General features: G+C 40.4%; 1 protein-coding gene across 3 annotated transcripts in view; it reads right to left on the bottom strand.

Annotated features, from left to right (window-relative positions):
• Positions 1 to 16,599, bottom strand: part of LOC149781021 (uncharacterized) — a 137,845-nt gene that overhangs the window by 100,786 nt on the left and 20,460 nt on the right. For 2 of the 3 annotated variants that reach the window (XM_089938144.1, XM_089938146.1), the window contains exon 1: positions 13,474 to 13,726. The exons of the other annotated variant lie outside the window; for it this stretch is intronic. In XM_089938144.1, coding sequence (XP_089794270.1) covers positions 13,474 to 13,516 — 43 coding nt within the window. In that variant the 5' untranslated portion in view covers positions 13,517 to 13,726. Of the gene's footprint in view, positions 1 to 13,473; positions 13,727 to 16,599 lie in introns of those variants that run through there. 3 annotated transcript variants of the gene reach the window in all.

Here is a 16,599-nt window from a genome sequence, read left to right as displayed (position 1 = left end):
TTCTGGGGGCTTCTTTTCTTTTTCCGGGGTGGTGGTGGTGTCTGGTCAGAGGAGGGTCCTGCCACTGGAGAAGTTCTCCTTGGGGACCTGGTCTTTTTCTTCTTGGGGCTTCGTTGGACTTTTGTCTTGGGGATAACTTTGGGGGCATTAGGATCCCATCTTAAGAGTGAGCGAATGATGACCCCTCCTAGAGTACCGCTCCCTCCAGGTTTCAAAATGATTTGTTTTTTGGTTTGAGTGTCGATGCGGGGATCGGCCAGTTGGACCAAAGCGACTTTGTTTCGATCGAAAAAGCGTTTGGTTTGATGAGGAATCTGAATGATTCCTTGGAGTAATTGACGTGCCGTCACCGTGAACCATCGTAAGACTTCTTTGAGACTAGCTTCTAAGACACGAGCTCGTGTTTGTGGATCTTTTTCTCGACTGATGCCATACAAGGCACGAATCATTTTGACGGGAAGGTGCGACTGAAGAGACGTCATGTTCGCACTGAGAGTGAGACAGACGAAAAAGGGTCTGAGGTTTTCATAGATTTTTTTATGGGGATTGAAATGAAGTCGAGGACGGAGACGTGTACAGGACAGGCCCTCTGTCTTGGCACCAGTGGTGAAACAAGTGGGTACGAAATCGCAAATCCTCGGGAGTCGTAGGTTTCAAATCGACGAGTAAATAGGCGTGTGGCGTTTGAGTGGCATCGTCGTACGCCTGAGTCAGCCAAGGCGTTCCTAACTGTTTGGCTAAGACTTGCACTTGCGATTTATCTCGAGGGCTTTTAAACAAGACCACGTAATGCGCATTGAGACTGATGGTGCGATGGGCTTTACTTTGTTGAAACAAATTTTGGGTGATGTAAACGACACTGGCATTACGGTGATGCCCTTTGCGCGTGAACCACAGTTTAATTTCTTCTTCGTCTTCTCCTAACATGTCGTCGAAAATGACCAAATGGGTTAGACGGGAGTCAGAGACGATGCCATCGTCTTCTTTAGGAATGCCTTCCACAAACACGATGGAATCGCCTTGACTTTCTCGCAAGAGGCTGTACGCCGATTGCCACTCTTTGTAACACCACACGATTCGTTGAGGGGGTCGATCGATCAAATGATGTTTATGTTCGATCAAACGTTTGACGAATTCGGTTTTGCCTGAACCGCTAGGTCCAGCAATGAGCATGTTAAAGGGATGGTGAAGATACAAAGCCTCCCAACTGGCACGATCTAAGTGTTCGTCGATGACTTTGACAGTAGAGGAAGAGGGAGCAGAGACAGCAGAGGTAGCCATGGTGTGAGAAATGTCACTTGTGACACGAAAAAAAAACAAGACAAGAGTTTATATACTTTTTCAGAACACGTTTATTGAATGTTTCAAACATGAATACGAAAGACAAAAATGCATAAAAGCCAAAGGCTTAAGTACAAGAATAAAAGGCACATGATAACCATGAACGTGGAATAAACACAAGTGTCTGTACAACATGTTTTGGGTAAAGTTCTAACCAGTTCTATAGTAGGGGTAAGGTCACACAAGTGTCCTCCCGAAAGGGACTTTCCCGCCTGTCAACGACAGTCCTGTCCTGGGTGACGGGTTCTTCTGGCACCGTCACTAACACAGGTTGAAAAGTAACTTTTTTCCTTGAATAACTCTCGTGCATACTGGGCCACCTCTTGTGTCCAAGCCTCAAAACCCTGGTCTCGGTGATGTCCAACATTTGACTCCTAACCAATCTGGTTTCTTCTTCGTCAACGACATGGTAAGTTACTTCAATGAACAATGAACTATCGATCTTGCCTAGGGTTCCTTTTCATATACAGACCAATACCAACGTGACCGTACGGTAAGGTGAAGTGATTGGGAAGTCGCACTCGCTTCTGGTATACAATTTGATAGACTTTTTCCAAGGGTCGACTGACGATGTGGTGAGTGGGTAAACGTACAATCTTGTTCGGTTGATAGGTGGTCACTTTAAAGTTTCCATCCTCTCCCGATTGCAAGGCTTCTTTCAATACCCCAAAGTTGACCACTCGACTGGTACGATGATTCAGAGTCAGTCCTTTCACTTTGCACGTCGTGTGCACTTCTCCTTGTTTGTCCCGGTATTCGTAGCCGTAATTTTTGGGACCACCACTGATGAAACTTAGAATCTTGTCGTCGGGATGCTCGTCTGTCCAGGCTCCTAAACGGTCTCCTTCGATGTCAGGGTGCTGTTGAATCGGGTGATGGATGTAAATGCAACTGTCCGTGTCAAAGTACAGGACGCGTTCTTCTAACAGTTCTAAAGCTTCGTACAATTTTAAGCGAGCATGAGCTGTCACGTAAGCCGCAATGATGACGTTTCCAAAAGGGTCGTCTTGTACAAAGTCCAGATCTTCTTCGTAATTGACCAAGATCAAATCCTCTCGAACGACGTCCACGTGTTTCATGTATTTGGTTTTGTCGTGAATCATCTGGAAGTAGCGGGAAGGTTCTGTCAAATATTCCGTCTTGGGTAAACACGGTCATTGTGCCATTTTACCCCACAAGCAATTTAACATCACTTTGGCAAATGATCGCCTGCCTTCGTTTTTTTCGATGTGGTCTAAAGAGATGCCTTCTTGTGCGTAGTATTTCTCTTTGAATTGTATTTGGTCTTCGGGAGTGTGACACCAGGAAGGATAGCCGCTGGCTTCTTGTTTCAGTTTCAAAAAGGCATCCACGTAGTCGGCGAAAATGCCTTTCTGAGTAGGGTCACCCTTGTGGTACTGTTGTGTCTTGGGAAAGTGGCAAATTTCGTACACTTCTAACAGTTGGTATCCCATGCCCAGAGCTTTGAACAATTCCACGCTGACCCAGGTTCCCGTCAAGGCACATTCTTCCTGGCTGTGATGGCAAGGTTGGTCCTGGTTGCATGTTTCGGCACAAGTACGGCACAAGGGAAACATCAGTTTGCCTTGACAATGGTGAGGTAAGACGGGATGGTATAGGTTCGTGGGAGGCAAAACTTTACACTTGATCAAGCCTTCGTATTGTCGAATGTTTTTCAGGTCGATGTGTTCCGTGAACAATTGCGGGTGCCCTACAGGAAAGCGACAATATTTGCACACGTAGGGATACAGCGAACACACGTCCAAGTATTTGATTTCTTCTCATTTCTCTTCGTCGGTTTGGTACAGCAAACAGGTGGCATTGGTCCTTCCTCCGTACAAACTATCCCTCGGGTTCAGCGGGTCCATGAACTGGTAACTTTCCACGGGGCGTTTAAACTCGGGATCGGTTTTCAAACGGTGATTGTACTCGTGTTCCCACATTTCCACCACTTGGTATCCTTGCTGTTCTAACTTTAGGCGTCGCTGACAAGTGTCCTGGTACAAGTCTTCCATGGTTCGTTGCAAAAACTGATTTTTAGTGCCACGGTCAGGGTAACAGACGGGACATCCGTGAAATAAGCAACCGTTAAACTTGTACACGATCTTGGGGTTTTCTAAGTCCCAGCCATCTACCGAATACGTTCCGATGGTCTTTTCACCTCCTCCGTTGCGGGCATGCTGAATCCATTTGTCTTCCTTGTCGCACAAGTAATGTAACCAACGTAGGGCTTTGACCGAGTATTGAAGCTTGCCATAGTGGGTCGTTTGAGGACTGATGACAGCCACGGTGTTTTCAGGCATGAATCGTTGGCGGTAAACTAAGGAACACGCTTTGGCAATGGTGCAAGCTTCTTTCAAAGGATCGACCCCTCCGTGTTCCATGAACAGTTCTCGAAATTTTCTACAGCAACGCCGTAAAATGTCCACGTCGGAACGACAATACTTTAACATTTCTTCCTGAAAGTCGAAAGGGTCCGAGGCGTGAGCCTGGTACCAAGCGTAGAAAGCTTCTCGTTGTTCGGTACGCATGTTGTCGGGGTCGTAATAGTGAGCCTCAGGCAAATGGGGTAGAACAGCATGTTGATTGGCTTCCGTATTGAAAAAGTGTGGAAAGTACCCTTTAGCCATTTCTGTCATTACAAACGTTTTAGGCATTCGGCTCAAAGGCATGGCCAAGTAACTCATCGAATCTTTAAACTGTACTTGTCCCACTTGCATGAAAATGATTTTGGCTCCGTTCAAAATCACTTTAGGACATTCGGTGCCATGTTCCGTATAGTACCTCAAAAGAAACTGTCCATCGTATCCGGAGAAATTGTGAGCCATCACCGTGGCATGACGATGACAATCTCCGTAACGTTCGATGTCCTCTTGGCTCCATGTCTTGTCGATGTGGTCTAAGGCCCATTGGGCAAAATCGGCTAACGTGTTTGGTCCCCAAAAGATTTTTTTCATGCCCTCCAGGAATCTTGCTGCAGTGAGGGCAATGACTGAAGATAGGTTCTTGAATGCACTTCTCGCACGCTCGATGAGCCACGCAGAAATTAGGGATGTGAATGCCAGTCTCATGCATGCATTCGAAATCGAAAAAGATGAAATTGCCTTTCTTCTTGTGACCGTCCTCTTTCTCTGGTGGGGGTTGGTATTTTTGCACGTAGCATTCGTGTTCCAAGTCCACGATGTGGTGACAAATGTGACATTTTTTCTTTCCTCGACATACGTGTGCCTTGGCATTGTTGGTAAGTATGCCTTGTCCACAGGTAGGGCACAATCTCAAGAGTTGACAAGCACATTTCTGCTGTAAACCTTGCGTCTTCAGATGTTGCTGGTAACAGGCAGGGCTGACAAACGTACGCAGACAAGTTGAACAAGGCACTGGTTCTTCGCTCAGACAGGGTGGAGAGGCCAAACATCCTGGGCATTTCAATCCACAATGCTTGTGTTGCTCTCGATTGTTATAACCATAATCACATTTCTCACAATAATAACCGTATCCCAGGAATCCAGTGATACTGGTAATGGTATCGAAATGGTCATCGTGATGATAGACATGAATGTATTTTCCGTCCTTAAAGTCTTGGCCTCAAAACAACAGAGACCCGCGCATTTCTTGAGGGTACTTTTCAGGGTTGACTAAGGGTGGTGAACTTGGTTTAGAGGGTTCGGATTCTGGTTCACTCATGTCCTCTTCAAAATCACTGGCATGAATTTGTGCCAAGATTTCAGCTCTGGTACAAGGCGATAGATCACGTTTCTGCCTCTTACTTTCTTCTTCTTCTTTCTTCTCGAATGAATGGGATCGTTTCATCTTGAGTGCAAAACGTCAAATGACTCAAGTTTAAACACCACAGACTAATTTATAGTCTTGGCAAACCAGCGTATATAAAAAGGGTGTGTGTCTTGTCCTTTCACTATTCATTTCACTCTCAAGCCGAGCACAACGATGGAAGAGACTACCCAGATGGAACGTTTCGTCAGAGCTTTGCGAGGGGTCATTAGAAAATTCTCTTCAGACCAGCCGACGGACTACTCTCCTTCCTTTCGAGATAAAAGTCAAGATACTTGCTATATCTGTCAGAAGAAAGGGCATTGGTCTTCAGAGTGTCCAGACTGTCAAAAAAGAACAAAAACAGGGACTAAAAGAGACAAAAGTCAAGATACCTGTTATTATTGTAAAGAAAAAGGACATTGGTCTCCAGATTGCCCAGAAAAGAAACAAGAGGAGTCAGAAGAAAAGAAGGATTCTTCAGAAGAAGAGAGGGATTCTTCGGAAGAAGAGAGGGATTCTTCAGAGGAAGAAGAGGAAGAAAGAAGACAATTCTATTTAAAAGAAGCAAAGAAACAGGAGAAGAAAAAAAGAAGGGAAGAAAATCAGGTAAAAACGGTGAAGAAATTCAAAAAACAGAGAGACTAAACAAGGAGAAAGAAGAAGTCAATGAACTTTTAATTAAAGTGTTCTGTGGTGAATTGTGAATTGGATTGTAAAAAAATGGATAAAAGAATACATGAATGATATAAGGTAAGTGTCTTTGAGTTTTGATTTTAAAATAAGAAGCTACACTCACGCACTCATACACAGACACGTACTATAAGGGTAAAATGGGTGGGGTTTATTTTTGAGTTATTGGCAAATTGAAATTGTATTTCTTTTCGAGAAATGTGGGTGGCCCTGAAAAGGGCCTTTTTATTTTGGTGTAGGGGTGAGTTTAACCAATCAACTTTAACTGCCTTAAGCCTTTGCCACGGCCAAGGCCTACTTCTGATGATTGGGTTGAAATCACTAAGGGTGGTACGACAGGCTTAGTCACAGGGTTGGCGTGTTTAGCTCGGGAAGGTCATATTCTCTTCGGTCGTGATAAAGAAGTCTGATACATTTGTTTCAGACTTCTTAACTCCGCTAAAATGTCCAACAGTACCGTAGCCGTTTGATTTTCACCCTCTTGTTTCTTTGCTGCTACTTCTTCTTGCTGTTGTTGCTGTTGTTTTTTTCTTACCTCTTCTTGTTGCTGTTGCTGTTGCTGTAGGAGAAAAGCTTGTTCCGCTTCCTTTTGTCGTTGCATAAATTTCTCCAATTCTTCTTTCTGTCTCTGTCTAAAATTCTCCACTTGCGGTAATGAAGAAGGTAACGAAGGTTCTGGAACAAATTCTTGCGAGGTAAGAAAATCCACAAAATCCCAGTGTACCTCTTCTGAAAGTAAGTCCGGGTTCCCTTGGGCAGTCTCCCCTGCTGGTGCACCCCAATGGATCGTTTTCTGAGTTTCCGTCATGTTGAATCACTGTCGCATAGATTGACTGCACACAAGCGCTAACGAATCTATATAGACCACATGACGTCACAGACTGCTCTCTTCGGATTGGATGCGAGCTGACTGAATTTTGTAACGCGTGTTCGGATTGGTGAATGAATTCAATCCGTTTCAATCCTTCCTGTACCTATAAATAAGCACAGTTCACTGCATTGATTCACCTATTCTCGTCGCTTCAAGATGTGGACCACAGTTGAGTCATCCACCCTTGTGTCTTCCATAATGTTTAGGACGGACATGCTCATGTATGTCAGGTCAAAGTGGACTGTTGTTGATAGGACAGATACTAGTCAATGGATGAGGAGAGTTTACATAGAAAGACAAGGATGTCTCAAGAGGGTACTTGTGTATGGACCGGTAGTTAGAAGGAGTTTAAGAAGAAGAAGAAGAAGATGTGACAGATGCCATCTATGTTAATATTAATATTAACATAAACCCAAAGGCCATTTTCAGGGCCAGCCATATTTCTCGAAAAGAGATAGCCTTTCCATTGCCTACCCCTTTTCTAAATTTAAATTTAAATTTAAATTTAAAAAAAACTTTAAAAAAAAAAAAAAAAAAATCCCATATTCAATTCCCCTTGTCCCTAGACAAACCCAAACTCTATTCCCATGTTAATTTCCCTTGTCCCTAGACAGACCCAAACTCTATGTTAAATTCCCATTGTCCCTAAAGTGACCCACGATTTTTCTCCATGTTAAATTTCCATTGTCCCTAAAGTGTCCCAGGGGTCTTTTTAATGCTAAGTCCCATTGTCCCTAATGTATCCCACTTAACTACTCATCTCCCTTACAAACAATATTTGCCAAAAAATGCAGACAATAATCGCAAATAGGTTAAAACACCACCTGGAAACCAATAACCTACTCTCCATAAATCAATGTGGCTTTCGGAACATACGGTCCACCACTGACCAACTTCTCGGATTGGAAACAGACATCAAACTCGCTTTTAACGCACATAGGAAAACCAATCGCAACCTCATAGCGGGTTTCTAGACCTAGAAAAAGTGTTCGACCTAGTATGGACCAATGGACTAATGATCTAATTAAACCAATTTGGAATAACTGGACGCTTGTTCAACTGGATTGGCGATTTCCTCACAGGCCGGAAAATTACCACAAGAATAGGCAACACCATTCGGAAGAATTTTCACTTGAAAATGGAACACCGCAAGGCAGTGTAATAAGTCCCCTACTATTTAACCTAATGGTAAATGACCTTGACCTCAATGTAGCCTCTACAAGCATAAACTTGTCACAATTTGCAGATGATAGTGGCATATGGAGGAATGGAAATCCTGCCAATAAAACAGTAGTTAAAGAAATCCAGCAGAGCCTAGACAACATAAGGAGATGGGCAGACAAATGGGGTTTCAAAATATCTCATGAAAAAACTGTGGCAATCATATTCACCCCCATACGAAATAACAACCAAGTCTATCCAAACTTCTATATACAAAATCAATTAATCAAATACGTAACAGTAGTAAAATTCCTAGGAATGTTCTTTGACAACCACCTCACATGGAAACAGCACACTGAACAACTCACCCAGAAATGTAACAAAGATCTCAATTTACTCAGGAACAACACAGGGACTGATTGGGGATCCAACAAGGAAACCCTCCTCACAATATATAAAACCCTAATTAGATCAAAACTGGATTACGGTTGCCAAGCATATAACTAGGCTAAGCAACCTGTACTACAAAAAACTTGACACTGTCCAGAGAAAGCCTTACTATTATGCACAGGAACACTCCCCTCAACATCATTAGAAGAACTACAAACACTAACAGGAGAACTACCCTTAACATTACGTAGGCAAGAACTGCTCCTCTGATACTCCATTTGATTAGATACCCATCCAGACAACCATCCCACCAAAATAGCTATAAACAAGTGTAAAGTTGTCTTCAAACCCAAAATCATATCCACCACATCAAGTGGCAATGTAATCCTTGAACTAACAGAAAAGATACCTCTATGAAAAAAAACAGGTAACAAACAATACAGACCAGAACAAATCACCATGGTTACAAAAACCACCAAGGATTAACACTGAATCTACCAAATTAGGCAATAAAGAAGGACAAGGAAACTGACTAAAACCTGTACTGGTAAATGAAATCAACCAAAAATACCCGAACTATCTTAAAATATATACCGATGGATCAAAAACAAACAACCCACCAAGAACAGCAGCAGCAATAGTCATCCCTGAATTCAATATACAAACGGAATCCAGATTACCAGACTATTGCTTCATTTACACCACTGAATTCTGGGCTATACTTGAATCACTACAATGGATCAAAGACAACCAAATACCTAAAGCAGTCATTATAAGCGATTCCCTAAGCATTATTAAATCGATCCAAAATCGCAATACACACTCTAGGGAACAATTCCTCGACAGAGCATGCCAATTAATCGACGATATCACCACAGCACATCAATTAGTCGAGCTCATGTGGATACCATCGCACATTGGAATCTTTGGCAACGAAACAGCAGACAAAGTAGAAAAAACCAAACTAGGACATCAAAACTCTATCAAGCTTAACTATAGCTCTACAGAAACATTAAGTTTCGCACAAACATATATAGACCAAAAATGGCAAGATTTTTGGAACTCCTCCACAAAAGGTAAAAAGTACCATGAAAACCCCCAAAACCTGTAGACAGGAACATATAGCCACATAAGGGTGCCTATTTAGAACAGAAAACCATAAACAGGATAATAACTGGAAAAACTAGACTAGCAAGCAGTTTTGGAAGGTTTATAGGACCCAAACCAGCAACCATTAACTGCTTTAACTGCCACACCACCGAAGATCTAGGCGACAGATTCAATATATGACCAAAATATCAACCAGCTAGGAAATATTTATCAAAAACCAAAAAGAGATTGGATTACCACACACATACCCATGGACTCAAATAAAAATAAACAATCATCATATAAAAATAAATAAATTCATAGACTCAGCAGGAATTTGGAACAAAATATAATTACTATCCCCACAAAACCAAAAGACCCAGTAACTACCGTATTTTCCGGCGTATAAGTCGATACTTTTTGACTTGAAAGTTCGGTCTTCGTCTTATACTCCGAATCGACTTATATATGGATTGTGTCATTGAAATTGCATCGACCTATATATGGATTACAGTATCTGGTATGCTATTGACATTGCTCTATAATTGGCATAATCGAAAACAGGTCACATAGAAGTACAAATTCATGTTAAATTACTATGTCAATAAATTGTCATAAACTAATATGACTGCGTTTATATTTGTAAGTTATGTCATTATTTATTTTGCATTCTGCGTGTTTTTTCTTATTTCTCAAACATAAAATAAAAGAAAACAATTTACCGTACCGGTAAAAACTTCACCGGGCCGCATAGCACACTTACGGTCTATACTCTATAGTGTACTGTATTAATTCAAAGCATATTGTTTGTTCCTAAAAAAAAGATATGAAATAACTGGTCCATTAATATTTGATTTTCCAGTATAATGTTGGACACACGTGAGCAATTACCGGCATAGCTTTTTAATTGATCCTATTGATCCTACGAAGGGATGTAATCCATATTAACTCGAGAGTTCTATGATTATTTATAAAATAATGTAGATCATGCATTCTACTGAATCCCCCAAATCATATGTTTCTAATTGTATTTGACAAAGTTTCTCAAATAAATTAGGTTTAAACTACACTAAAATCAGATATATGGATGGACTACCAGTATTCGTAGATCATCAGTGATCCATGATTTTTAGTTTCGCAATTCAGTTTAAAGCAAATTGTAATGTCAACACTTCACCTATATTCATTCTTAACCAGCTGACGATTTGGTGTCTCTCTTTGATTATACCGGTTGTTGATAAACTGGTCTTTGGTTTCCAACAACAATCAAAGCCAGTTGCCGCAATTGTTTAGACCTTGATATTGGCTTTAGCTACGGATACTAGTTAACATATTGCCGGTACCCCATTGTTCTTCATCATTAATCCGCATCAATTACGCTACCCGTTTTTAATATCAATGGGATTCAGTACAACAGGAAAAGATGCCCACTCCCTTCTCTAGATGTAAATAATGAATTTAGCCATGGGCATTGTTTTCATTGCTATAGTACGGGCACATTTTAATGAGTTCGGTATATTTTGATCAATCTTTTCATAGCATGCACAGCCACGTGGCTCTTGTTGCTATGGATATCATAATTAAAACAAATATGGTTTAAACTAAACTAAAATCAGATATATTGTGAGCGCGCGCGTGCTTGTGTGTGTGCGCACGAGAGAGAGAGAGAGAGAGAGAGAGTGAGAGAGATGAAAAAAATTGTCCGTGTACAAGATCGTTCTTTTATTCAGGGCGATTTTTATTTGTAGCTTTTGCAAAGAGAAAAAAGACTGTTACCTGATGATTATGATAATCCTCATGTATTATGACCCTACTATATTCCATTATCAATAAACACTACTAAATCAACAATTCATTCTTGTTTTCATTACGATGTACATTGTCACAACAACCGCATGGCTATGCAGTGTTATTTACACGGTAATTAAACATGCTTAGCGCTTTGGCTATAACTGAAACCAGACTGAGGGCAAGAATCGACAGAATAGGTCAAATCAGCGAGGCTGCCAGTAGGGAAATGAGGCTTATTTTAGGGAAATGAAAATCTGTCAACATTTTATTGAAGTCATTGTCCATACAAAATTTGTTATAAGGACAAGAGATCATACCCATTACTTTGTATTCGAACTCGCCGATAAAGATAATAATGGGGTATAGCATTGAATAGGTTAGTAATAAAATGTTAATTATATCCAAGTCCAAACAGAACAAACACTTAAAAAATAGTATATATATATATATATATATATATGAATCGATTTAACGGAGTCCGTGACTTTCAAACTTACGATAGAAAATGACAAGTTTGTATAAGTTACGTTCGTAACTACAGGTAATAAAATGAACTACAACATGGATGTGCTTTCAATTATAATAAGACAAGCATGGACTGTTTATTCAGCTGTGTCAATTGATAACAAAATATAGCGGTTCAGAAGTAAAAGCACAAGCATGTTAGCATCGGTAACGCAATTTCACGATTGCCGGTAATATGGAATATCATACAACAACACCATCAATATTCATGCAGCCGGAAGTTACTACCGGTAATATAAAATACAAAGCCAAGTTATTGACCTGGTCTCGTCTTATACTCCGAATCGACTTATATATGGACGAAGGATGGAAAATTTACAAAATTGGTCAATTCGAATTATACTCCGCATCGACTTATACGCCGGAAAATACGGTAGCTAAATAAATTTAGAAGCCCCCACATAAAAACCCATAGCCTATCATTCAATTTTATAAAAATGTTAATAAATAATTCACTTACGAAGCACCCATCAAAAACTAAAGAAACCGCAGAATCGGATGTCCTAAATGTCCTTAACTAACCGTGTAATTGGCTAGGACTCCGGTCTCTTGCTATAAATAAATGACTTAAATAGGCAATATCTAAAAACTTATAAATGACATAACGTAGGAAGCACACCCTAAACACCTCGACTAGTAATACCATAATAACATTGAAAATCTCTCTTGATACATGATTTCTAATAACAACCTCTATAAACAGCATAGAACACACACCCCTTTTTAGAACATTTTGAAGAGAAAAAAAAAACGCAACAAACACCAGGCAAATGCAACTGGAAACCAGCGATGTGAAGCAACCAGGACCGTTCCCGAGCTCTCCTTCCCACAAATGACAGCCAACCATTCAACTGTAAGGGAACTTTATGGGCCCACAGACTGAGGCCAAACTATCAGGGTTCCTTGAAACCATAAAAACCTGGGGGAGGTGGCACCATACCCTTCCCCAGGAACAACTAGCAGGCTGCGGTACAGTCAGAAAAAAGTGGCACATGCACAATGGTGCACACGGCACTATAATTAAACTCAACAAGAGGATTTGACAGATACATTCATTTTTTAACATAAGAGCTAATACTCGAATTCATGGATTTTTCATATACATGTACAATATCTAATTATAGAGTGTACTACACAACAATAGGTTGTCCAAATACCAGCGTATTTCAATCTAGTTGTCTTCATTGAATACAAAATGTCATTGTTTTTTTTTCTTTCTCTGTGTGAGTCCTAACCACTGAAGACAGGTCTCTTAAAAATTTCACTTGTATGCAAAATTTCATTTTATTTTCAGCCCCTTCCCCTCACTTATCGAAACATCCTCTTATCTCGACAATATTACCTTGGACCAGGTGATGTCGAGAAAAACGGATAGTACTGTATTATGAAAATGGCGATATTATTTGAAAATTGGCGATAAAATATTGCGATTGGCGATCTTTGGTGACAACATTTGAAGCCACCGTCAACACTGCATTTTGTAAAACATTCAGTTTAACGAATGACAACACGTTTGCATACTCTCATTTCTTAGTATAAATGTCTGCTTTTTCATAAAATGAAGTTCACGAGTGCTTTTGAACTCACCTGGTGCACAGGGGTTCGTTACAAAGAAAATATTATATTATTATGATAGAGAAGGTCCTATGTCAGAACGGGTCATGGGGGTAACCTAACGTATTTTTGTCACTCTGTACGATTTTTTTTCTTTGGATTATTGTGTTTTTTTTCTTAACATCAAGCTCGCGTCGTGCACCTGTGGTTAGAACCCCCATCCCTTTATTCATGGACGGATACTCCAAATTTTCTTTGTAACGAACCCCTGTGCCCAAATCATACATTACCTTTAATTAGCTTCATCTGTTGCCTTACAGTCAGAGTAGCCATTCTTGATAGTTTGTTTTTTTTCAGCTGGCTTGGTGAATCATCAGTAAGTACAGCTAATTTCCTGATACTAGTTTTAGTGCGTAGGGTTCTGTAGCTCACATCCGCAATAGGAACCAAAATATCTCTGCTCAGAACCACTTAACATCTGCGCTGGGAACCAATAGCCATACTTAAAATGCGCTTCGAAGCAATATTGAGTCCGGTACTTACGACAGTTTTCCTTATTATTATTATTATTATTATTGCTCATTACCACACTGCTGATTGATATAGCAGAACTATTGGTAGCTTGTTATTGATGTAGGCCCATATTTAAATCATATTTAAAGATATCATAAGTAGTGAATGGGGGCACTAGAGCCTCAATGGGAATTAGCATTAAAAACACCCCTGGGCAAATATAGCCTCAAGGGAAATTTAACATGGAGAAAAATCGTGGGCAAATATAGCCTCAAGGGGAATTGAACATGGAGAAAAATCCTGGGCAAATATAGCCTCAAGGGGAATTGAACATGGAGAAAAATCGTGGGCAAACCTAGCCTCAAGGGGAATTGAACATGGGGGAATAAAGTGTGGGTCTATTATTTAGAGACAAGGGGAATTGAACATGGGTTTTTTTTTTTTTAAAATTTTTTTATAAAAAAAAGGGGTAGGCAATTGAAAAGTCATTCTCTTTTCGAGAAATATGGGTGGCCCTGAAAAGGGCCTTTGGTTTTTCTTCTTCTGCTTCTAATTTCTTCTTTTTCTCCACCAACTTCTTATTTTCTCTCCTACACTCTTTCTCTTCTTTTTTTTCCTCCTCCTCTTCTTTCTTCTCCTCCTCTTTCTTCCTCTTCTCATTTTCTTCTTCTTTTTCAATTTTTTCATTCCATGCTCTTATCCTTATCCTTTCCTCTTCATCCTCCTTGTCCTCCTTTATTTCTTTCATCACACCACTTATCATGTCCTTTACCTTTCTTAAGTTGTTAATCTCCACTTTTACTCTATGCGGACTATAAGAGTAGTGGTCTTCATTGAGTCTCACTAGCATTTGTTCCATCATGCCCAAATTGTCAAGGACGTCTTGCAATGTTTGCAATTTATTTATCTGTAGAATGGTTTGAACGACGAATACTGTGGGTTCTTATACGAAAAGCGCGGACGTGATGGAAAACATCCCCCCAAGACATAAAAAATGATCTTACCTAGATCATGACCAAACAACGCGCGGACGTGAAGGAAAACATCCCCTACTTTCTCATTTCATATAATAAAACCCAAACTATACTCTCCACATACGCTAAGAAACAATAAAGAAACCCATAATCTACTATTGACACAAACATACCTGAGCTCTTACAAACACAAACACACAAACACATACCCTCACTATAAAAAAGAGTCAGTGTTTATATTCACACTACTCTACCTACACACATTGGCAAATTGATGGTTATTTCTTTTCTAGAGTATTGGGTAGCCCTGAAAAGGGCTGTTGTTTTTTTTTTGAACTCCAGATGCACCTATCTAATGATGGCACCTTCCTGGCCTGGCGCCACACACGCATCTTCTTCCCCAGTCTCCTTTCACCTTTCTTCTTGGGAGTGCAGAGGCGGGATGATTGGCTTCAGCACCCCAATCCTCTGTCTCTGGTATCTTGTAAGTCATCCTCCCTCCTATTTTCTTTTCTTCCTCTTCCCTCTCTCTTCTCTCCTCCTCTTCCTTCTTTATTCTTGCCTCTTCTACTATGGCTTCCGCGGATAGTTCATTTACTATGCGCCTGGCATATTCCAGGTGCATCTGGAGTTCTAGCAGTTTCACAATTCCGGTGTTCATTCTTCTGGTGGTGTTGATCAATCAACAAGGGTAGCTAGACTGCCGAGCGAGTTTCAATTTATACTAAAAGCGCGGACGTGATGGAAAACATCCCCCTAAAAACATAAAATTGATCTTACCTAGATCATGACCAAAAAAAAAAAACAACGCGCGGACCTAAAAGAAACACTCACTCACTTTTTATGCTACCCATTCCTATTCTAAACATTTTTTGTTATTAATCACTTCAATAGACTATTCACATACGCAAAGCAATCCAATCTAACCCTAAATCTACTCCTCAAACACCAAAAAAAGACATCATTTTAATCTATTATCCACACCAACCTACGTGAGCACTTACAAACACACAATCCTATACACAAACACATACCCTCACACTATTAAAAAAAGAGTTAGTGTTTATATTCACACTACTCTACCTACACACATTGGCAAATTGATGGTTATTTCTTTTCTAGAGTATTGGGGTAGCCCTGAAAAGGGCTGTTTTTTTTGTTTGCTATGGCAATCTTTTTTAGTTTCTAAGAATGCGATGTCCTCTGAGGACAGACTTTCTGGCGATAGGTCTGCTTCTTCGGAAAGAGAAGAAGAACTCTTTGGTGTCGATACGACAATCGACAAAGCCTCTGTCAGGTTCAGGTTGCTGCTGCTGCTGCTGCTGCTGCTGCTGTTGTTGTTGTTGTTGTTGTTGCTGTTGCTGCTGTCTCTGAAGTCTGTACTTCTCTGTCCATTCTTCTTTCTCCCTGTTCACTTCTTCTCTGAAGAGCTCTTCTATCAGGTCTTCAGTGACTTTTAACATTCTCACATTCTCTATCTCTTCTGGCTTCGGTATCAGACTGTGTCTGACCCTATGCAAATTCACGTAGGCTTCGTTTAGCTTAGCTAGTTTGGAGCACATCTTCGTAGGAGGATGAGTCGACAATGGATGGTTAGACTGGAAACAACCCCGGTTCTTAAAGTCAAAGAGCGGACGTGAAGGAAAACATCCCCTCCACGGTTTTCGAGTCGCAACGTTCAATGAGTGTCATGAGAGGGATAGTAAGAAATTAAAGAGCATCAATCAAACATTCTTATAGCTAAACAAAAGACAAAGGCATTTTTTTTTCAAAACACAACATTTTTTATTCAAAAATCACTTAACACTAACCAACAACAACTCTAACATATTTTAACAATAATCCAACATTATAACATCAAACATTTTTTTCAAAAATGACAAACATTTTTTCAATTCACAGTCTACTTTAAACAGGGCTGACAACGTT

Source organism: Sinohyriopsis cumingii, chromosome 16 (genome assembly GCF_028554795.1).
Source record: "Sinohyriopsis cumingii isolate HCF-2022 chromosome 16, ASM2855479v2, whole genome shotgun sequence".
NCBI classification, from domain to species: Eukaryota; Metazoa; Mollusca; class Bivalvia; order Unionida; family Unionidae; genus Sinohyriopsis; species Sinohyriopsis cumingii.
The sequence above is the reverse complement of the archived record's forward strand: the minus strand, read 5'-3'. Positions and strand labels throughout refer to the sequence as shown.